Raw genomic sequence first — 23,717 nt, 5'->3', positions numbered from 1 at the left:
CACTACGTGCTTTTACTGCGACTGACATGTTTATGGTCCCCGCAAGACGCTCCATGGCAAGTCTCTTTTGTTTTGCGGGTCTTTTAAATGTCTACCGAGAACTTCCGAGAAGATCATGTATCGTCGCCTTGCTTTTGCTTTCCAGGATTTCTTTTTATAATACATAGATATTGCCTATCTGTATAAAAATTTGTGATGAAACTTGCCAAGTTGTTCAAATATTAAATAGTACAGCTGCACACAGTTAATGCATTAAAAAAATAATATTCTGTTACTGAGTACAAGTATTGATTATTATTACCAGGTTTACATTTGCTCTATTGCTGCTTCTTTGTTAGTCACACAGTGTAAGTGTTACAGTGGAGTTTTAATAAAGATTTTTTTTAAAAACTCATTACATTAAAACAAGTGAGCGTACCTGATAAAGGAGGAGGGGCATAATAATAGTCTGTCAACATATCAGTGTCACACACTATTTCTGTGTCAGTCTCTTGCATTTTGAGTGGCACAGCAGAAACAACATGCTGAAAATCATCTCCCACACAGCTCTCTGCTCAATCATATACAGAATGTCGTCCTTGTTTCCTATCTCTCCAGCTGTTCCGCTTAAAGTGAGATGAGACAGCGCCAATGTTCATATACTTACGATGTACAGATGGAAGGTAGTCATTCTCGGTAAAACACTGAACCTTCTACACGTCTTATTACTTGAGTCCATTTATTCTTTTCACCTTTATCTACCAGGAAGTTGTGAAAACTCAGATATGGTTGTTTTTGTTTTGAGGTAGAATGAAAAGGAACACTATAGAAACACTTCAACTTGGTTTCAGACATTGTTGTGATATAACTGGATATTCCAGATCCCAGCAAATGAATGCTTCTGAGTTTATGAACCAGAAGTGTGAAAGTGGTCTATTGTTCGACAACAGTGTGGCAGATGCTCCACTTCATCCAGGTAAGCCTGCTCATTGTTCTTGGAGATTAGACCTAACATAGCCAATGCAAGAGTGGAACTCTTGAAAAAAGTTTGATCCCAGCAGTATGCAACATGCCTTTGTTAAGGTACTGGAGGTCAGCTTCAAATTCTAGTCCCACACCCATCCTCACTGATACAAGACCAATAGCTGGAATTGGTAATTAGCACCAATTTTTTTAAGACATGGAAGAAAACTCACATGGACAGATCGACTACTCTGTGAATCAAACCTTGCAGCTGTGCGACATGACCCTGCATTTAATTATTTCATTACACATATTGTTTAGATTATACCATTATTTTAAAATAAGTACAGGATAATGTACTGCATTTTAATATGTTTTAATTTCAAGCATCCATTGGTGTATCCCCTGCCTGTGACACAATGGAGCAACTTTAGTTATAGCACCATGAACATTTGTGGCTAACTAAGAAAATCAAACTAAATATGGTGTCTCTAAGGGTCAGCAGGCCGTGTAGTTCCCTTCATGTTTCTAGGTTACATTAGACAATGTATAAATAACTTAAGAGGTAAGCAAAAAATAAACCATTGTTTAATAATTCTAAAAATGACCTTTAATGACGTCTTGGGTATAGTCATCAGCTGTGTGTCTGTATGCGTAGAGAGTGTCGACTGCATCAAGAGGTTTACTTACCTCGGCTTGTCTCTGGTGTCCTATGAATTCAGCAGATCGATTGGGAGAGCATGAGGGGTCATGAGGTCGCTGGAAAGGGGTGTGTGTGGTGCTCCTGATATCACTGCAAAAAGATGAAGGTGTCTTTGGAGTCCCTGTGTTCCCTGTTTTGCTATATGGTTGTGAGATATGGACACTATCCAGTGACCTGAGACAAAAACTGGACTCCTTTGGTACTGTTTATCTTCGGAGAATCCTTGGGTACCACTGATTAGACTGTGTGTTGAGCGAGCTGTTGCTCATGGAGTACCAAATGAGGCTTGTTACCTGCATCAGTTATAGAACTGCAGCCATGTGGCGAGATTCCGTGAGGGTGATCCAGCTCGCAAGATCCTTATTGTTGAGGACCCAAATGGCTGTACCAGGCCAAGAAGACACCCACGTAACACATGTGGCAGATAGATGGCTATTTCCGGAGTATGGAACTGGACCATATGTCTGCCTGCGGGGTTGCTACCCAGAATCCTGAGCTATTTCATCATGTGATGGGTGCAGCAATGTGCTGTGCCAATGCATGCTCCCCAAACTGACCTGACCCGAGGCAAAAAATAAACCATTGTTTAATAAGTTTAAAAATTCAACCTAGTCATTGGGCTTAACAATTCTGATTGTTTACAGGTTAACATACAAAGTTATCTTAACCAAGAGTTAAGCGTAAGTAATATAGTTTATTTTTAACATAATTTTATCTGCTAACAATTAATTGGATTTTTTATTTTTACACAATTTGCCATCTCTGTTTGTCAGGGTCAAATTTTGCAATCAATTTTTTACCCAGTTTTACCGAGCCCATTTCCTTCAAACTTTGCATGCATGCTGATCTTCGGTGACAATGCCATATTTCATCAATTTTGACCCGAGATCTGTACGTTATTACGTCAAAGTTAAATTTCTCATTTCCTTATATTATTCTTTTTAGCAAATTTATATACATATAGTGCTTTTTGCCAACATACATATATATGAATTAGCGGTGTTGGTCAAGTGGTTAGCATGTTGGACTTTCGATCAAACGGTTTAAGGTTCAAGACCAATGTAGACAAATTAATAAAAAAAGATCACTCTGATTATTTGATACTGAGGTTTTGTCAAATTACTTGACAATTAAGCAGCATTCAAGTGGTTAGTGTGTTGGACGTTCAATCAAATGGTCAAAGGTTCGAGACCAATGTTTTTTTTTAATTTTACCAATTTTTCAGCATTTATATAGAAATTTGGCAAAATACTCCTTTCAGTGATTTGGAGATATTGGCTCAGTGGATAAAGCGTTGGACTTTTCTAAGAACGATTGAAGGTTTGATTCTCCAATAGACAAAACGCACATTTCCAGTAGTTCACATGTGTAAGGTTTCACTCATGTTTAGGATTTTTTCAGATGATAAATGAACATGAATGAATGTTACATTTCACTTTAAGATTGTTAAGTTTGACTCTACTCTGTCGCTAATGTCATTTCTGACAAACCACCTTCCCACCCTAGTCAAAGTTTTTGTAACATGCCTGGACAGTGTGGCATTAGAGTGGCTAAAAAATATATAAAAAAAGATTTTTAAGTGAGAGGATTTTATTCAAAAATACAGTAAAAAAGTAAAAATATTTTTTCTCTTGTACTAAGATTTTGTTGGTATGGTCATATGTGGCTAAAAGTAAAATTGTGGGGTGCCCATAAAAGAGTTAATTTAATTAAAATGCACTGATAATCAGCATTAGCTTTATGGTAGCCGCCTAAGCCAAACAGTTCGGTTTTAAATTGCTTTAAGTGTCTTTAAATTTCATACTCATAAAATATTGTTAACTCATAGTTCAATATTGTGAATTTGAACATTTATTTAAATCATCTTCATTATGCTTTCCATCATCAGACAACAATTTATCAATAAAAAAATTGTTTTGAGTACATAAATGGTTTCTGATATAAAAATAAATATTAGATAGATAGATAGATAGATAGATAGATAGATAGATAGATAGATAGATAGATAGAACTTCATTTGTCCCCAGAGGGAAATTTAGCCTTTTCTTTTTTTTTTTTAGCACAGTACATGAAATACACAGCTGCCAACATACAGTGCATACTTAAAATTCCAAAACACGCATTGCAGCATATTTTTGATAGTGTAAAAATATCGTTCACAGTATTTAGGGTTTTTGGTAGAAGAGCCTGAGCTCTAAATCATCGCAGATGATCTTCACCTTCTTTAATTCTTCCTGGAAATCTATATGAAGGATAGGAAGAAGATGTGTAAATTATAAAAAATGAAGGACAAACTAGTTAAACTTAGCAAATATTTATGTAAGTTAACTTTCAACATATTTTCATATTTTGATTTTAGGTAATTGTTAAAGTATTACACCCATAAAGAAAACTAAATATTTATTAATCTTCCAAAATTAATTATAATTGAGAGAACTGAGATTGAATTATCTATTAAAATTGCTAAATACTGTAAATATACTGTATATCACACGTAATTCAGCAAATTATATTTCTTTCTTTAACATAGCTAAAAATAAATTATCATAAGGTGTAAAAATGTCAATTATGATCTTTACTTTACCTGGCAAATCAAGACCTTCTGGAAACTGAGAAAGTGCCAGCTTTAAATGTTGTTCCATTTCATGTTCAACAGTATTTATGACATAGCCCTAAATCAAATTGTTCAGTATAAAACAAAAAAAATCAACCAAACAAAAACATTACATTTAGAAGAGAATGGTGGTATTGCAAAACCAAATCACATGCTGAATTTAAAAAGGTCAAATACAATAATTTCATAAGTAATTGTCAGTAATGCTTTTTCAAGAATGATATCTTTCGTTTTTTACTTTAAAACAATAAAGAGAAGACTGATGACCACAACACAGATTTAGCTGAATTAAGTGATTTTATAAAAATGTTCAGTACTTATTATTAAAATATTTATCCCTATATATTCAAATTAGCTTAATGTAGGTCAGCAGGGATGTGTATTTCAGAGCCCAGTCCAACAAGCTTGCACAGAATGGCGGCATTATTGTGGTGTATTTATACCCATATTTGTGATTAGTTGTGGACCTATGATTATATTAATATGAATTATTTTTACAGAACACTACGCAGCACACATATAAAGGGTTAAAACACTGCTGTAAAAAGGAGAAGCTTTAAGTAAAACATGATACATATACCTAACAATCTCAAAGCTGTTGTAGTCAGAGATATACACTATCTTATAATCAATGTGTTATTTTGATCTGTGAGCCTTTTATTTTACATACACATGCTGCAATTATACTTTAATTCTATAGTATAGTTTAATACATAAACCTTCTAGGCTACAAACAGGGCGACTTTTTCCTTCAAGAAACTAAAGTGTGTCCAAAGATCAAATATCACTGTGACTTAAAGCAAACAGGTTCAGTTAACATACAAGATTACATTTTACTTTAATACATAAGGAGGCTGTAGGCAGTGACCTGTAGATTGTAGAATGTCCATTGTAAATGGAGGATTAAAAAGTAGATGGTCAGCAAGAAATTAACTCTAAAGGTTAACTGGGCTTAATGCAGGGTCAACCAAATGATAAAAACAAAAAAGTGATGGGTTTGTTTTCTGTAAATAGTTAATAAAAGCTCCTGGTCAATATAGTCAATGGGAAAAGCTAATACTAATTAGTAACTGGAGATCAGAAATGGTTAATAACAGGCAATATCTTAGTGGAGGATGATGTAACGCTAACAAGTAAGGGTATGAAGTAGCATGCTGCTCAGTCACTCATGAATGCCTTTGAATGGACAGATGGAAGATGCATCCAGCTGACTGTGCCTGGCACAATGCCTCTGTCTCCAAAAAATGGACATCTGCTTGCCAAAGTCACCACTGAAACATTATAAGACAATTGCAATGTCCTACAGGTTTCCTCAGCTGTTATTTCTAGAAGTAAATGCAACATTTCAAAGCTAGTTAAATATATTTTTCTGTCTATATCACAATGTTCTTATTTTAATATTTCTGTGTGGTTGCTGGGAGAGTCGTAATGTCTTGACTATGAGCGTCATTTTTAAAGAACAAATTCCCAGGGAGCATGGGCCTCTTGCTGGAAATGGTGGTCATTCTAATATTTTATCACAGCATTACAAAATTTCCACCCTGAATGAGAAAAGTGTGATTATACAGTCATTGAGTAGTTAATTCTAGAAAGTAGAGCATGCTATTTGTAGTCCATCTAGGGCAGTAAAAGAACCAAAGTACAAAGCTGAACAGGTCAGCTCAGCGGCCCAAGCCAGTTATATAGAATTATTTGTGCAACTCCTAGTGGTCAGTGTATTTTTCCGGATTCTATACAGTACAGTAAATGTATGCACATATTTGCAGTGTTCCATACTAGATGGTGTCATAATACATTGTAGGTACATGATTAGCAAAAAGAGAGTGTACTACCTTGCATACTGTCTGCTCTGAAGAAATACTCAGCCTGTTGTTTTCATATTTTGGAGAGATATAAATTTAGGTATACTATGCACAGATTTTTCAACTAACAATACCAGTCCTTTTAAATCATTTACAGCCCTACCCTGATTATCAACAATATAGTCATCATATGATGTTATTTATTAGTTTAGAGCAACAATTATAAGAAAAATCATCCACAAACCTTCAACTTTGTAAGCTCAAGAAGCATTTCTTTCTGTGCATTTTGAAACATTTGATTTTTCAGTTTGTCCAATCTTTCTGTGAACATTGTTTGTACCCTCATCAAAAATTTGGGACCTGTTATACTGCTGGCAGCTGAAAAACAAAAATAGCTGAATTTTCCACTAAATGAGACATGTAAAAACAATTTTGAGAAACTGATGGAGGGCATTCCTGAGCTATGGAATAAGTTATTTAATCATAGCTTGTTAATTTGAAAGTTTTTTTCAGATTGACAAATATGATCATTTGTAGTATTGCTACTGTAGACCCTGTTTTCAGATCTTTCTGCAAATACGTTTCTTGTGCTGTGCTGCCATTTAATTATTCTTGTACTACATACAGGACTAGCAATTATTTTGCATATGCACAAGAGGTACATGTTGTTGAACATGGCTTCCTCACAATTATTCTATGTAGCTGCAATAAACAGGGATACATGCAGAGCAGTGTCTCAAAATGTTTTAATCAGCCTTCATACTTTATAGTAAGGTCTAAGTGGAATTGTCAGTCTCACATTTGCATTAACAATCAGGAAGTCAACAATTGATTGATAAAATATGGAGCAGGTTTAAAATAGATGGATGGATAGATGGATAACATATTTAAGATAAGAAAACAAAGAAATAACTATGAAATTGCACTGGCCAAAATATTGACATTTCACACATATTCTGAATGACAAAAGAGACACGCGGTGACAAAGCGGTTGCAGACACTTTGAAAATCTAAGTAAACCAAGGGGCACTGCACCCTGCTCAGTTCGCTTGCCAACCCTCGTGCGGGCCCTATGCACTAGTCATTTCCTGGATCTGCGACAAATTGTGCTCTGCTTTTGGATAAACACATATACCAACTCTGTCTTTGATATCTCTGTCCTTCGAAACTGTTATCACATGTTGGTTTATTATATATGCGAGCGTGATCTTTTGGATTCATTTAGAAATCCAAGAAAACTTCTTCTTTGTCTGTGTTTTTCAGATAAATTTCATGTGAGCTGCGATACTTTTGGACATATGGATTTGTATCCATTATTGGCTGTAGAATTTGTAATATGTCCGATCATTAAACTCTTTCAATTCTATGTTGCATCGCTTACCTGTGATCATAAATATAAACCTGACTGAATTGTAGTTTCTTTGAAATTAAACTTGTAGTAGCTTTAATTGCTGTGGGACCACAGATTCTCATAGCGTATGGTCCTGAATCATGTAAATCTACATTTTGAGCATTGAATGATGTGAGCGCAAACAGATTATTGTAGATTTGGATATTTTCCTGGTAGTGGTTGTGGATTTCACTTTCACCAAATAACAAATCTTTCTGTCATATCACCTGTGTCCATATATTTGATCTCTTTTGGCTGTTCAGTTATTTCACCAAGTAATATTTCCGTTTGTTATCGCTAATACTATCTTTACTATCAATTGTTTGAGACTTTCGAATTGTAGTACTTTCATAAACTGTAACCTTCTTTGCATGTTTTCAGTTCATCTCTTGACACAAAGTCTTGTCACGCGGGACTTGAAATTATCTTTCTGAAAAGGTCTTGTCTCGTCTCTCTGAAAAAAATCTTGTCTCGTTCTTAGATTTTTTATATAATAGAGAGATAAGCTTAAATCTGAATATGAAATGCAAACACTCACAAGCTGCAGAAAAGACATGCCAGATTTGAAGCAAGATAGCTTACAGTTTGAATTTATGAAAAGTCAGCTAAACTTGTGCATACTGTTCTCAACATAAAGCACTAAGGAAAGGCACCTCACTCATTTTTATCACAAATAGAAATATCAATCATTGCATTTGTCCATTTTCACTAGATAAACTTTTACTTACCTATGTAAACAGGAGACAGTTCTTTCTGAATGGATAAGTCAAGTGAATTGTATAAGCGTTTCTTTCCATCAATTATTCCTTTTTCCAAAGATGCAACTACACCTTTAAGCTAATAGTAAAACACAGAGTATTTTTTTAAAGCTACATGTAACACTGAGTACTTTCAGGAAACAAATTATTCAACAGAAGTGTTTCAAGAAATGCTGCTGGCGCTCCTGCATACCAACAGCAATACGCTTGCATAATGACTACTGTGACTGTAGTATATTGTGAATTAACATTTTAAATAAAGTCATTAGGAATCAGTTAACCAAGATAAATATATGAATAAATAAGGGGAGGGGTTAGCAACAGAGAGTAATGGAGATGGGTGTCTTTTGTAAAGTTCTGCTTCAAGTGCTTTAATAAATCAAAAGATTTTCGGAGTTAACCTTCTGCCTTGCACTGAATCATTTACGGAACCTTCTAGAGCGAATAAAGAATATTACAGTGACAGCCAAGTCAGAATGTTTTCTTTCTTTTGAATTTTTCTTGCTTTATAGTAATTCCAGTGTGTATTCAGAAAAAAGTGTGTATGTATATTTATTTATTTACTTATCTACCTATTTATGTATTTATTTATTTAAAGAGCTTCCGTAAAAAGCAAAATTTCCTCCTGAGGACAAATAAAGTTCTATCCATCTACTGTATCTATCTATCTATCTGGATTTGTTTAAACTGGTCAATTAACTCATCTTTACCTCATGCACTGTAGAATATTTGGCTGCTTTTGATTCAAGAAAAATAACATGGTATATGCAAAATGCTTGAACAGTAAGCTAAAGATGAGATCTAAACTTGTGAGCATCAACCTAAATGTTTTTAACAGGAAGGCATACAAGTACTTACAGTTTCACTACAGGTACAGCAGTTAAGGTTCTGGTAAAATTTTATCCTGCAACCTTGTTGCTTTCTTTCTTTTTTTGATAAATTAATAGTTATTAAATGAGCTAGAATTAATAGTAATTGTCTAGGTCATTTTTGTGGCCACAAACAATGCTGACCGACTTAAATATTAACTGCTATCGCATATTGAATTAAACTAATCCTTATTTTTATGTTCATAGAATCCAAGTGTTATGTTATGACAAACATAAAGAAATATGAACATTTCAAATTAATGCTTGGTACTTAAACGAGTGTTTAAATATGGAAAACCCATGTTGCTATAATACAGTGCAATAAACCACTTCAGAATATTTGGTTTTTATTTGGACCAAACTACTAAATTTCTAAGAGTACCCAATTCTTTATATTTCATAATATTAGTAAATATGTTTTATTAATAATGATTTGACTTGTAAGTCTAGTAAAACCTTATGGAAAAAGGATGAATTTACTACCTGAGATTTAATAAAGACAAGACGTAATGGAGCAATTTTGTTCTGATGTTTGTCACATTCAGCAAAGACATTAATCTGAAGTGAATTCAGAGCCCCTTTAATAGTATTCCTTGTGGCTTGTTGCATTCTGTTATGGACAAAAGAATAAAGTATTTAATAATTATAAAATTGAAATGTAAGCAATGAACACTCTGGGCCAGTTTTCTATCTTTTCATTTTGCTCTCTTTTTCTTTAAGATTTTGATACAAGAATTCCCATATTTAAGAAAAACCTACAGTACACAATTTCACATTTCATATGTTCTAACATACAAAACAGACCTCTTTAAGCTTTTTTATTAGCAGAAATAAGGCAACACATTATAGTATATAATCAAACATACTGTACTGAATACGGGGTTATCAGAGCGTACAAACAACTTTTCTGCTCTCCTTACAGAAACACAAACCTGTCTACTCTGTCCTCCAGTTCCTCCACAGATAATACTTGTGTACTTCTGGTCACAACCTAGATCCTGATGTCGCTTCTTGTTACAGCTCCAAAGCCCCGCCTGTTCCATCCTCCCAGCTATAAAAACCTCCAGCTTTCCAGACACAGCAATCCTGTTTTGGACTCAGTCTTTTGAGACTATGCGGCATCATTGTGGTTTGCTTCACAGCAGTATTTATAAAATACGGGGTGGATCCCCAAACCTTTCTCTTGCTTTGTCTGTTTCATTACAGTATGTATATATATATATATATATATATATATATATATATATATATATATATATATATATATATATATATATATATATATATAAGAAAACACATTATAGTATATATTAAGGAAAATGAGGAACTTACCGGAAAGTGCTAATAATAATCATGTCCACAGACTTATAGAGGGGTGATGCCAACTTATTGTTTAGGTCATGAATTTCTCCTTTTTTTGTCCTGTAAATCCCATCATTTCTGACCAAAGCTTTTACTGTTTTATGGTAACCACGATAATCTTTTTTGTTTTTCTGTTAAAAAATAAATGTATAGTCCATTTTAATGAAATGCCTTAAAAAGAATTATACTCATTTCTCCTTAACTGAGCCTTTGTCATATTTCTTAAATCAATGGCTTATGTTGTGTTTCCAATCAATGGTATACATTACTGTGTTTCACTGCTGACTACACATGACTTAAAAATGACATAACAGGCATCATTAGTCTGCTACCATGAAATTAAGTAGGGGATTCCACCTTAATAATCACCTGCAATTTTAAAAAAATCAAGCAGTACTAGTATTGTTTTTTTATCTACTTGAGAAGCTGTCAATATAACAATCTAAATGAAAACATACCATTCAAACCCATAAAGCTTGCCAGTTCTATCCACTTAATTCTTCCAAAATAACAAAGTCTCATTTTGAAAGTCCCTATTCCTGTCTAAAACAATACTTAGTAACTTGTTCCATGTGCCTATGGTTCTCTCTGTGAAGAAATTCTTCTTACTATTTGTGCAACCAGATATGTCCCCGTGTTCTTGATTAACTCATTTTAAAGTAATAGTCTTGATCCACTGTAGTAATTCCCTTCATAATTTTAAAAACCTCAATCATGTCTCCTCTTAATCTTTTGCTTAAACTGAAAATGTTCAGCTCTTTTAATCTTTCCTCATAATTCATCCTCTGGAATAAGCTTAGCCACTCTTCTCTAGACTTTTTCCAGTGCTGTTATGTTCGTTTTGTAGCCTGGAGACCAAAAATGTACACAGTACTCCAGGTGAGGTATATCTGGTATGTTGTAAAGCTTCAACATAACCTCCTTGGACTTGTACTCTACACATTGTGCAATATAACCTAACATTCTGTTAGCTTTCCTAATGGTTTCTGAACACTGTTGACAATGTCAAGTCCACAATGAATCCTAAATCCTTCTCATTAGGTGTACTTTCGATTTTCAGACCTCCCTTTGTGTATTCAAACTTAACATTTTTACTTCTTCCTTGTAATGTGTTACATTTACTTATTCAACTTCATTACATTAAACTTCATATTGCCTAAATCTGTCCAACCCTGTATGCAATTCCTGATGCACTTCACCACTTCATTGGCCGTTCTCTTACTACTAAATTACTTTTGCCTTATCTGCTATATTCCTCTACAACTGCCTTTCAGTTTTTGTAATATCCTTTGTAACATCCTTCGTAACATCCTTCTTAATGGTTGCCCTCATGTTCTCATACACCCTATGATTCACACTGGAATTATTAATTGTATACACCTTATTCAGCTATTTTTCCCTGCACAGCTTCGTTTTCAACTCTTTATTAACCCACTGCAGAGTTTTGTTTTTTTTAATTTCATACTAATTCCACATTTTGGGATGTATCTGTCCTGCATTATATGTAAAACGTTTTTAAACCTATTCCACTGCTTCTTGACTTTTCTCCACACTTAAAAGCTTATCCCAGTCTATCTTCCTTAGGCTTTGCCACATCTTCTCAAAATTTGCCCTACCAAAGTCAAACTTAACAGATTTTCGCCTTTGCATCTGTACTCTCCCAAAACATTGAGAATTGTCTTATATTATGGTCACTTAACCTTAGTGGTTCAATCACCTCTACAACCTCAATTCTGTCCCAATTATTCCAAAATACTAACTCCGGACAAGCTTCCCCCCATGTTGGTGCTTTAACAGACTGTGTTAAAATGCAGTCACTGACTACATCTAAAAACTCCTACTCTAGTGCTCCACTATTCGCAAGGTTTGCCATTAATATTGGGGGTAGTGAAAATCCCCCACGACTGTAATATCGCCATGTAAACTTGTCTTTTTAATACTACTAAAAAGATGTGCATTGAAATTACTGCCTGCATTGGGTGGTCTATACCACACTCCAAAAAAAACCCTCCTTCCCTAATGCTTTCCAGACAAGGCCAGATGTACTCACTAAGATGGAACTTATCATCCAATTGAAGAGGACTGGCATTTCAATTCTGTTTGACATAAACAGCAACCCCACCTCCTTTTCTGTTCTGCCTATCCCTCTTAAAAATGTGTATCCCTCTATGTTATACTCATCCCCATCTTTTCTATTTAGCCAGGTTTCTGTTATTGCAGTAATATCATATCTGTGCTCAGCAACATACGACTCCAACACTCTTATTTTATTTTTGATTCTCCTAGCATTAAGATAAGTTATTTTAATGTGTTACTCGTTTACTTTTGCACTTAAACTTTGGGTTAGAATTTACATTACTTCATTACTACATTCTTCATGTACAGTTCTAAAGCTGTCCTAAACTCCCTGCCAAGGATTGTTTGGATGTAACCCATCGCGGCAGGGCAGAACTCACAGGCGTTTCTTGTCGTATGCTTATTTTGAGTGTCCCAAATTATGGCTCCAATTTGCTTAATGGAAAGGTTACTTTCCTTTCTAAATATAATACGGAAAACTCAGGCAATCTGCAATATAAGAAAGAGTTGGAATTGTTTTGTCTGCTTATTATGTCCTGCATTTGCAGCAGTGGTGTCAAAAATATTGACGATGTCTCTGACAAAAGCTGTTTTGAAAGAAACTAAGTAGTACCATTTAAAAACTACTTCAATATCTTTTGATGTGATTTGGGGAAAAAAATATGTGCTTAGGACTTGAGCCTTCCTGTTGCTTTCTATGGCAGTTACATTCCTTCCCAGAAAGGTTGATAATATTTATAATAGCTATCCCTATTATGGGACAACATTGCTCCTTAATGTAAATTCAGTTTGCAAAGAAAAAGGGTCCATCATATGTCAGCATTTCTTGCCTTTTTTTCTAATTTTTAGAATCATAAATCATTTCAGAATCATAAACTATAACAGAGAAGGTGTTATAATATTAAAGAGAAATACTATTATTGTCATTAGGTCTGCTGATTGATATTGGCCTTCAAAGAAAGGGGAACTGGGAATGTGGTTTGATAGGTACTATTTTGGAAAACACTTTCTTCCATTTTCAAAGAAGCCAATCACGGAGTCATATGCAAATGCGGAACAATTTTTTATCTGCACATAGATATGCAAAAATGTCTCAGTCCATGGAGTGAGCCATTAATTAATCATTCTCTTTTACACTTTTCTATTACAATCACCTTATCTAATACATCATGGAGTCTGACTCTTAATATGCAGAATTCTGTCATCTTAACCAATCAACTACAGGCACCAGTATTTTCAGACTCCTTTAGATTCACCCATTTTCCTGAATGCCACCTCATTGAAAGGGGAGACCTGCAGACTTTACTATTGACTTAGTGTTGCTTCCTAGGAGGGGTCTTTGGTCATTCCCATTAGTTCATCTTTCCTTTCTAGAGGGGCATTCATTACTCATTTACCTTATTTTAACCTTAATAACTACTTTGGTGGCTCCTTTAAGATAAGGCAAAGCCTCACATGCTCAAGCTTTAAGCCATATTTAGTTAACCGCTTACTTACCTTCAGTCATTTTCCTTATGTTTTAATTAATCCATTATCATAACCTCTTATAAGTATATACTTCTAATAATTTGTAAAGATTATATACATTTAATAAAAATTCCAGGCAGTAGCACTAACCAATTTTACCACTAGGCTGTACCCTTGCATCTCATTGTCACATTCTCAACAATTTATTTGACGAGAATGAAGTGTATCTAATAAGTTTTACTATTTTACATTTTTTGTTAATGTTACAGTTAAATTCTCATAGCTAACCTCCAGTTCGTGTTTTTAGGCAGACATATATATTTTGTCCTTTGTAAGAGATAACCATGTATTTATTTTGTGCTATGCAATTGATAACTAGACCTCTCTGTGTCCAGAAGCCTATGTCCAGTGCTACCTTTAGTGTCACAGTGGCTCCAATGACTTTCACACCACCGCAATACAAATTCTTTTGCGACAGATCTAAAAAATCATACTTTCAGGCAGAAAGATAAAGAAATGGTCACTTACAGGCTTTAAAATATTTTCAGCATTCTGCAGACACTGTTTAGCTGCTGTCTTTACACCTTTATTCAGTTCGACTTGAAGCTTATCAGAATATTTAACAAAAAAATCTTCCACTTTCTGCAGATCTTTATTGAGAAATCCAGACAGTTCAGTGAAAACCGTATTAATTACAGCCTGCAAATAATGCAATTAGTCAGAGTTATTCAGCTGCATCTATTTAACATTTTACATTTACAAATTGTAACAATATTTATCGCTTTCAGGAAACATATTTAGGAATCTAAACCTATCTATCTATCTATACACGGTATATTAATACAAGTTTTAACTTGGTACAAATACAGTAACTACCAATAATGAAGTCATTGATCCTGTGCAAGTTTGGAATGACCAGCAGCTAAAAACTTTATTTGATAATGGAATTGAGAAACATCTGAAATGGAACAAGTGGGTTGCAGTTCATAGAGACAATGTCAAGATATTTTTATAGAACGACTGTACCTCTTGTTTGGCGTTTTTCTGTGGGACATTAAGAAAGGATGTGATTCCTGATACTTCAGTAACATAGTTTTCTACATCTTTCTTTATTTGGTTAACATAAAACTCCAACAGATGTTTTTCCAAGCCTGGAAATTCTTTAAAGAATAAAATATGAAAACATACTTAGTGAAAGTATGCTTACAACACAGTAAAAGGTATACTTAAGCTAGTAAGTACAATGTTGTATTGCATGTTTATATTAGTATTTTATTAAAAATACAATTTGTTAAGAATCTGAAAATCTATTTTCAACATACACTTTTAAAAATAAAGGAGCCAGAGGGGTTTTTTGGGTCGATGACATAGGGGAACCATTTTTAGTTCCCAAAAGACTGATTCACATCAAGGTATTTATTTAGATCTGTAACAGGAACTATACAATTAATAACCATGAATAGATAGTAACAGATTTTCTAAGTCCAGGTTTTCTTAATCTGTTAGTGCCCTGCAGTACACCATACATTAAAGATTTTGTTTGGTTTGTTTTTTCTATGTATTAGAAATTTTTTCAAGGAACAAAGAACACACAACAAATGCAAAGAACTCTTCCCAGAATGAAATGGTGCTTGGTCAAGCAATGGAGCTAGGAGGAATTACACAGCCCACTAAATAACCATATAGTGCCATTAAATGGCCAGAATTTTTAAGATTGTATATCTTACCCAAATATTATGTTTGGAGAAAGATTAATAAACAATATAAGTTTCAGTTCAACACTGATAAAAAATAGAATTGTTAATAACAATTTTTACATAATGCAGATATATCGCCCAATTTAAACTACTGCTGAAAGATATAAACTACAAATCTGAGATTACTTGCTGTATTTTAAGAATATTGCTTAGAACTTAATATTCATCTTACCAAAATAGTTTGCTTGTATATACTATTTTATGAAATATAAGTTAATATGACAGTCACGTTAAAACTATATGTCTTTTCTTTAAGCTTCAGGCAGTCATACCTGTTTCTTCTTCACTCAGGAATGGATTTCTCTTATTTCTGAATTGCTCTGAACTCACTGTGAACACTTTAATGAAATCCTTATGATCTGTCACTTCATTGCCTAGCATTTTCTGAAAAAAAAAAGTGCAGAATAAATGTTTAAAGAAAAATGCAAAATTTTAAAGAAATTTTAAAATCTAATTTTAGTGGCAGCAATAAAATAAAGTACATTATTTTTTTAATTAATTTTTTTTTTAATTTTTATTAATTTTATTACAATCCATACAAAGCAATCAAGTTTTTACAAAAAGAAAAATTGAGTTAAGAACAGATCGATCCCCACCCTGAGAGAGAGAGCAAGCCAAACGGCGTAAAATTTAAGGCTTGTAAACATACCTAAATTAATAAATTCTCTGTGCTTTATGAACTTATTTTAAAATATTACTGATTAGATCCTGCCATGTTTTGAAAAAGTCTGTACAGATCCTCTAACTGAGTATTTGATTTTTCCAATTTCAAATAATATAACACATCAGTTTCCCACTGACTTAAAGAGGAGAGTTTGGGTTCTTCCAGTTTATCAGAATAAGTCTGCGTGCCAAAGTGTAGTGAATGCAATCACAATTTGTTTGTCTTTCTCCACTTTAAACCCCTCTGGAAGAACCCCAAACACAGCTGTTAATGGGTTAGGAGGGATTGTGAGTCCAAGGCTGTCTGAGAGGTAATTAAAATTTTTGTCCAGAATAATGTTAATTTGGTGCAGGCCCAGAACATGTGACCTAGTGAGGCTGGGGCTTGGTTGCAACGTTTGCAGGTTGGATCATGCCCTGGAAACATTTTGAGAGTTTTAGTCGAGACAGATGTGCTCGATATATAATTTTGAGTTGTATAATTGTATGCTTTGCATATGGAGCTCGAGTGAATTCTCTGCATTGCTACTTTCCACTCCTTTTCTGATATATTAATTGAGAGATCTTTTTCCCAGTGTCCTCTTGGATCTTTGAAAGGAAGGGATTGTAAAATGATTTTATATATTGTAGAGATGGAGTCTAATTCCTTGAGATTGAGCAATATTTTTCCAGCATGGATGAGGGTGCAAGATGAGGAAAATCTGGAAGGTTCTGTTTAACAAAGTTCCTGATTTGAAGATAGTGAAAGAAATGTGTAGCTGGAATGTTAAATTTGGAATGTAATTGTTCATAGGATGCAAAGACGTTGTCTATATAAAGATCTCTAAGCAAGTTAATTCCAAATTTTTCCAGATATTAAAACTGCATATGTTTGTGAGGTTGAAAGAGGTGGTTCTCTTGCAGGGGTGCCACAGATAGAAGCTTCTCCATCTTAAAATGCTTTCTACATTGGTTCCAGAGTGGAGCACAATTGGGTTATTAGTGTATTGCCGATAACGTGTGTTTATTGGAGCACAGAGCAGGGAATACAAAGAAGTACTGCAGGATTTTACTTCTATTGCGGTCCATGCCTGTGTATGTTCTTCTATTTGTGTCCAGGTTCTTATCGCCTGTATATTTGCTGCCCAGTAATAAAACTGGAAGTTAGGTAGAGCCATGCCACCTTCTGCCTTTTGTCTTTGTAGGGTCGCTCTTTTGATGCGTGGATGTTTTGAATTCCAAATAAATGAGGTTATTGTTGAATCTAATTGCTTAAAGAATGATTTATTAATGTATATTGGGATGTTTTGAAATAAAAAAAGGAGCTTAGGAAGAATATTCATCTTAACAGTGTTAATTCTTCCAGCTAGTGTGAGATGAAGGGTTGACCATCTATGCAAGTCTTGTTTAATTTTTTCCATGCAGACGCGAAATTTTGTTGATATAGACTTGTGATGTTTACCCTAGGTATTTAAACTGTTCTGCAATGATAAAAGGTAGGGTGTCTAATCTAATATTATATGCTTGAGAATTCACTGGAAAGAGTACACTTTTATTCAGATTAATTCTGAGACCAGAGATCTTTTGAAATTCTGTGAGTGCTGCTAAGACTGCAGGCACAGAATTTTCTGGGTCCGATATATACAGTACCATATCATCTGCATATAATGAGATTTTCTGTTCCAGTCCTTCTCTGCTAATCCCCTTTATCTGATCAGTATTTCGACAATGTATTGCCAGTGGTTCAATGGCAATCGCAAACAGCAGCGGTGACAAGAGGCATCCTTGTCTAGTGCCACGTTCTAGTTTAAAGTAGTCTGAGCAAATGTTATTGATGCAAACTGAAGCTTCTGGGTTAGTATACAGTAATTTAATCCATGCACAAATGTTCGGACCAAACCCAAACTTCTCCAATGTAGTAAAAAGGTATTTCCATTCAATCATGTTGAATGCTTTTTCTGCATCCAATGATAATAATATTTCTGGGGTGTTTGATTTAGTTGGTGAGTATATTACATTAAACAGGCGTCGAAGATTTGAAGATAAGTGTCGGCCCCTAATAAATCCAGTTTGGTCTTGTGATATTACGAGGGAGCACTTTCTCCATCCTTCTAGCTATGATTTTAGAGAGTATTTTAATATCGTTATTCAGAAGTGAAATTGGTCTGTATGATGCACATTGCAATAAGTCCTTATTTTGTTTTGGAAAGACAGTGATTAATGCTTCGCGAAAGGTTTGTGGAAGAAATTGGTTATCTCTGGCTTCTGTAAATGTTGCTAATAGGAGGGGAGCTAGCTGAGCGGAGAATTTCTTGTAAAACTCTGCAGGGTAGCCATCAGGGCCTGCTGCTTTTCCACCTTGGAGTGACTTTATAGCATCTAGTAATTCTAACAACACCAGAGGTTTATCAAGTTCCTCCACACTAAAAGTGTCTATTTGTGGTATCTGTAATGTAAAGTACATTTTAAAAGAGTTCACTATATTTTAGTCTGACGTTTTTTTTTTTTTTCCCCCCAATGAAGAAAGCAGCACTTGGGTTGTATAAAAAGTACGGGTTTACTCATCAACTGCAAATTCTAAATTCAAATGTTTGACAGCAGAGCCATACATGTGTACTAGCTAGTTTCAGAATTAAATCAGAATTATTTTTTATTCACCAGGACTTAATGTACAAGAATTTAAGTTGGTGGCATTGATGTTGCTTATATCAGAAATAAACATCACATACAAATAACACAAATGACATAAATTAAACAACATACATTATAAACAGTTGCAGAATAGTGCAATTATAAAAGAGATGTGCAAATGATGTTTGTGTGTGTATATATTGTGTGCCTCACATACCTACAGTCATGAGAAAAATTAAGAAGACCCAATGAAATTACATACAATGGGCAACACCTCAGCATTACACTACTTCGAATGAAGCGGAACTGACACCAACCCCAGAGTTCTCCCTGCAAGTTGGAGGACCTGCTTGCAGGGCCGGAAGCAGACTAATGTCATACCCAGGATGAAGCAATTGCTTGACCTTGCTCAAAGGTCCAAAGGAGTGGAGTTACTTCTGATGGTTACGGAATTAGTCGACTTTTTCAATATATTTGAATAGACAAACAGTAGATCTACATGCAAACAGTACCTACAGATACAGATGACACAATTGACATATGACATACAAAACTGACATAGTATTCATTGTAATAATCTAAAATAACAAAAAAAAAATATTTGTCACATGGAAAAAACAGGTGAAACCCTAAATATACCACCACTTCAGATCCATAAGTGCCAGTTATTAGAACCTCCTTAAGGACTATGCAGGTGGATCCTTTCTTATTCAATCTGCAGATATCTAGGATTAGATTCTCTGTTTGCTATTGGAATCGAAGACCAAAAATCTCTCTGTTGGTGCTTAAGGATACTTATGAAGCTTATGGATGCCTGACAAGGGATTTACATATATGGGCAAAGTTTTTTAAATCAATTAATCCACTATAAGGAAAATCATCTACAAATGGCGTAGATTTCAAATAACTGCTAATTTTTCCTGCCAAGCAAATTCAACCGTTTGATAGTAAAAGAAGTCTCTAAGAATCCCAAAATTTATTGTGGGATCTGCAGGTAACTCTTGCACAACTTGGTGTCAAAATGCATGGATCTACAATCAGACAATGATTTGCTCAAATTTGACCTACATGTGGATGTGAAAACCCCTTTGCTGTCCAAAAGAGGACACTAGAGCAAGATTACAGTTTGCCATTGAACATACAGACAAAAAAAATAAACCTTCAGGAAAAATGTGCTCTGGACAGATGCATCAAAGACGAACTTGTTTGGTCTCAATAACAGCAGACATGTTTGGCGTAAACTGAAGACAGTGAGGGAGAGTGGTGGAAATGTTATATTTTAGGGTTGCTTTGCTGTCTCGGGGCCAGAGCAGCTTACATTTAACAAGTGAACTATGAATTGTGCCTCACATCAAATGTACTTGAGGGGATTGTGAGGCCATTTATCTGAAATTTGAAGCTGAACTGGAAATGGACATTTCAATACTATAACAATCTGTAGTACAGTAACAAACCCACCAAGAAAAGGTTGAAAAGAAGAAATAGAGGGTTATGGACTGGATTAGTCAAAGGTTTGATTTCATCCATCCATCCATCCATTTTCTAACCCGCTGAATCCGAATACAGGGTCACGGGGGTCTGCTGGAGCCAATCCCAGCCAACACAGGGCACAAGGCAGGAACCAATCCTGGGCAGGGGGCCAACCCACCGCAGAGGTTTTATTTTAACCCATTGAAATATTTCAAACTGGCAGTACATGCAAGAAAACCGACAACTACAACCTCTTGCAACTTAAGGAATTTTGGGTGCAGGAGTGGTCATTATGTTCATGTCAATGTCAGAGGCTGGTCGGAAGTTATGCAAATTGAATATCAAGATGTCATTTCTGATAAATGGTGCTTCTGAGGTGAAGAGTCTACTTACTTTTGCCCCAGCAGACCTTTTTTTTCCAATAAATGATTGAAAATGCACATTTCCCCTTGTGTTTTTATTCAAATATATCACCCTTATCTGTAAAACATTGTTTGCATAAATGTCTAATATTTGCCCGTTCAAATATGTTGAAAAGTCAATAAATTCCATGGTGCCTACCTACTTTTTCACAACACTGTACATGTGCATATATTGTACATGCACACACATACACTTTCATACATAGAGGCACACATGACTTCATACATAAAAGAATACACAAATTAGCGAGGGAGACTGGCTAAATTACTGTTTTATGATGGCTATGGCCTATTCCTTTTAGTTTCAGTTGACCTAATGCATTTACCAGAGGGGAGATAAATGAGTGAGATGAGTTAGTGATGATCCTTTTCACTTAGTTTATGGCACTACATGCATACAGGGCTGCAACAGATAAATGAGAGCAGCCAATTTATCTTCTCAGCAGACCTCACAATAATCTGCTTTTCAAGTGGACTGTCTGTGAACCAAAGCAGACAACAATGGAGAATATAATCACACATTCACTTATGGCTTTGTACAGCTCTACTAGGAAGAAAATACATTTGCTGCTGAGTCTTCTTAGTAATAGAAGTGGTGTTAATGGCACTTATCATTTCCACTGTCTTGGTGGTATTGAGTACCAGGTTATTAGTAGCGTAGTGAGACAAAAGGCAAACCTCCTTGTTTCTAAATGCTGCTTCCTTTCCATTAGTAATTAGTCCAGTAATGGTGGTGTCATCTGCAAACTTAATTATTTTTACTGAAAGGTCAATGGGCCTACATTCATTGGTGGACAGAAAATAGAGAAAGGGGACAGTGCATAATCCTGAGGAGCACTGTGCTAATATGGAGACAATCTGAGAGGTGAGAGGCCATTCAAACATACTGTTTCCTGTTTATCAAGAAATTATAATCTGATTTACAAATTGAAGCATTCAGTTCATCCATTATCCAACCGCTGTATCCCAACCACAGGGCTACGGGGGTCCGCCGGAGCCAATCCCAGCCAACACAGGGCGCAAGGCAGGAAACAAACTATGGGCAGGGCGCCAGCCCACCGCAGGGCACACACACACACACACCAAGTACACACTAGGGACAATTCAGGATCGCCAATGCACCTAACCTGCATGTCTTTGGACTGTGGGAGGAAACCGGAGTATCCGGAGGAAACCCACGCAGACACGGGGAGAACATGCAAACTCCGCATTCAGTTCAGTTTGTAGAAATTTAGTTAAGAACAGATCAGGTACAGTAGTGTTAAATGCTAAACTGTAATCTATAATCAGTATTCTGAGATGTTTCTTTATACTGTATTTAGAAGGTCGTAAACAGGTTTTCTATGCTCTAACTGCAGAGTCTGGAATGGATTAACCACGATAAACGAGGATTGACTGTAGTCTAGAGCAGTGTTTCCCAAACTTGGTCCTGTGGACCCCCTTTTTGGCTGCAGGTTTTTGTTAGAACCAGCTTCTGTTTTTAATTGGACTTCTGGGCCAAATAAGTGATGTGTTATTTCCCAAGTTCTGTGTTGGTAAAATATATATATATATATATTTATATATATATATATATATATATATATATATATATATATATATATATATATATCCATCCATCCATCCATCCATTGTCTAACCCGCTGAACCCGAATAGGGTCACGGGGTTCTGGCCAACCCACCACAGGACACACACACATATATATATATATATATATATATATATATATATCCATCCATTCATTTTCCAACCCGCTGAATCGAACACAGGGTCTGCTGGAGCCAATACCAGCCAACACAGGGCACAAGGCAGGAACCAATCCGGCAGGTGCCAACCCACCACAGGACACACACACACACATATATATATATATATATATATATATATATATATATATATATATATATATATATATATATATATATATATATATATATATATATAAAATAACCAAGCAGTTATATATGCGAAAACTGTATTTTTCTCCTTTTAACAATATTTTCACCTTGATTTTCATTCTACTTTTCTAGGTGTTCTAATTGTTTAATTAATCCATTATTTACTAATTAGGGAGTCTGATGCTAAAGTAGTTGCAGCCTTTGATTATTCAGTGTTGTTTGCCTGCGTGTCTGCTATGCTCATTTTCAATTGTCATTAATTAGATACAACGAAGGGGGAAAACTGCACAGAGAAAGGGCAAAATATAATGAAATCAACAAAAGAGAGTTAAGCATTTAAATCTATAGCAAAAGCAGAAATATTCCTAAATGTCTTATGAAAGTAAAAATCATGCTGCTGTGCTTTTCTGAATGTAGAATAAAAGAAAAATAAATACCAGCTAATTCAATAAGATCAGTGTCTAAGGGAACGTCTAAGGCCAAAGGCTGTATACTGGTAAATAGGCTGTTTGTAGCAAAATGCTTTCCCTTACCTATGCTTTTAGATCAAAGAGTTAAATCGTATTGTTTTATTTCTGCCGTTCACAGATGGCACAAAGTATTAAATGGTAATATAAAGGAAAATGAAACCTTAACAGCAGATGGTGCCATGTTATTTATTTTCCTTCCAATCCCAATCCAGTCTTGAAGGTCGTAAAGACTAGAAGTCTATCTTAAGAGCGCTGGGTGCAACAAGGAGCCAATTCAAGATGCAGAGCATTTGTATATTGTACATGTTTATATCTGCATTGACTAAACATTTTGAGTCTTGTTGCACTGTTTATTTCACAGATATGTTTCTACAGTTTGCAGTGAGTCACTGCAAGTGTGGAGACATGTGCCGGGGTCTCAGCCCCATCACAATAATCTTGTC

At 35.0% G+C, this 23,717-nt stretch overlaps 1 protein-coding gene across 2 annotated transcripts in view; it reads right to left on the bottom strand.

Annotated features, from left to right (window-relative positions):
• Positions 1-3,635: 3,635 nt before the first annotated feature.
• The window catches only part of LOC120517548 (nuclear GTPase SLIP-GC-like), a 48,689-nt gene continuing 28,607 nt past the window's right edge, over positions 3,636-23,717 (bottom strand). For both annotated transcript variants that reach the window (XM_039739943.1, XM_039739944.1), the window contains exons 11-19: positions 16,013-16,124; positions 15,010-15,143; positions 14,512-14,682; positions 10,411-10,571; positions 9,562-9,688; positions 8,180-8,288; positions 6,306-6,439; positions 4,230-4,317; positions 3,636-3,887 (exon numbers count right to left, since the gene is read on the bottom strand). In XM_039739943.1, the coding sequence (XP_039595877.1) occupies positions 3,811-3,887; positions 4,230-4,317; positions 6,306-6,439; positions 8,180-8,288; positions 9,562-9,688; positions 10,411-10,571; positions 14,512-14,682; positions 15,010-15,143; positions 16,013-16,124 (1,113 nt within the window). In that variant the 3' untranslated portion in view covers positions 3,636-3,810. The remainder of the gene's footprint in view (positions 3,888-4,229; positions 4,318-6,305; positions 6,440-8,179; positions 8,289-9,561; positions 9,689-10,410; positions 10,572-14,511; positions 14,683-15,009; positions 15,144-16,012; positions 16,125-23,717) is intronic.

Source organism: Polypterus senegalus, chromosome 17, assembly GCF_016835505.1.
Source record: "Polypterus senegalus isolate Bchr_013 chromosome 17, ASM1683550v1, whole genome shotgun sequence".
Classification (NCBI taxonomy): domain Eukaryota; kingdom Metazoa; phylum Chordata; class Cladistia; order Polypteriformes; family Polypteridae; genus Polypterus; species Polypterus senegalus.
This window is presented reverse-complemented; position numbering and strand designations above follow the sequence as displayed.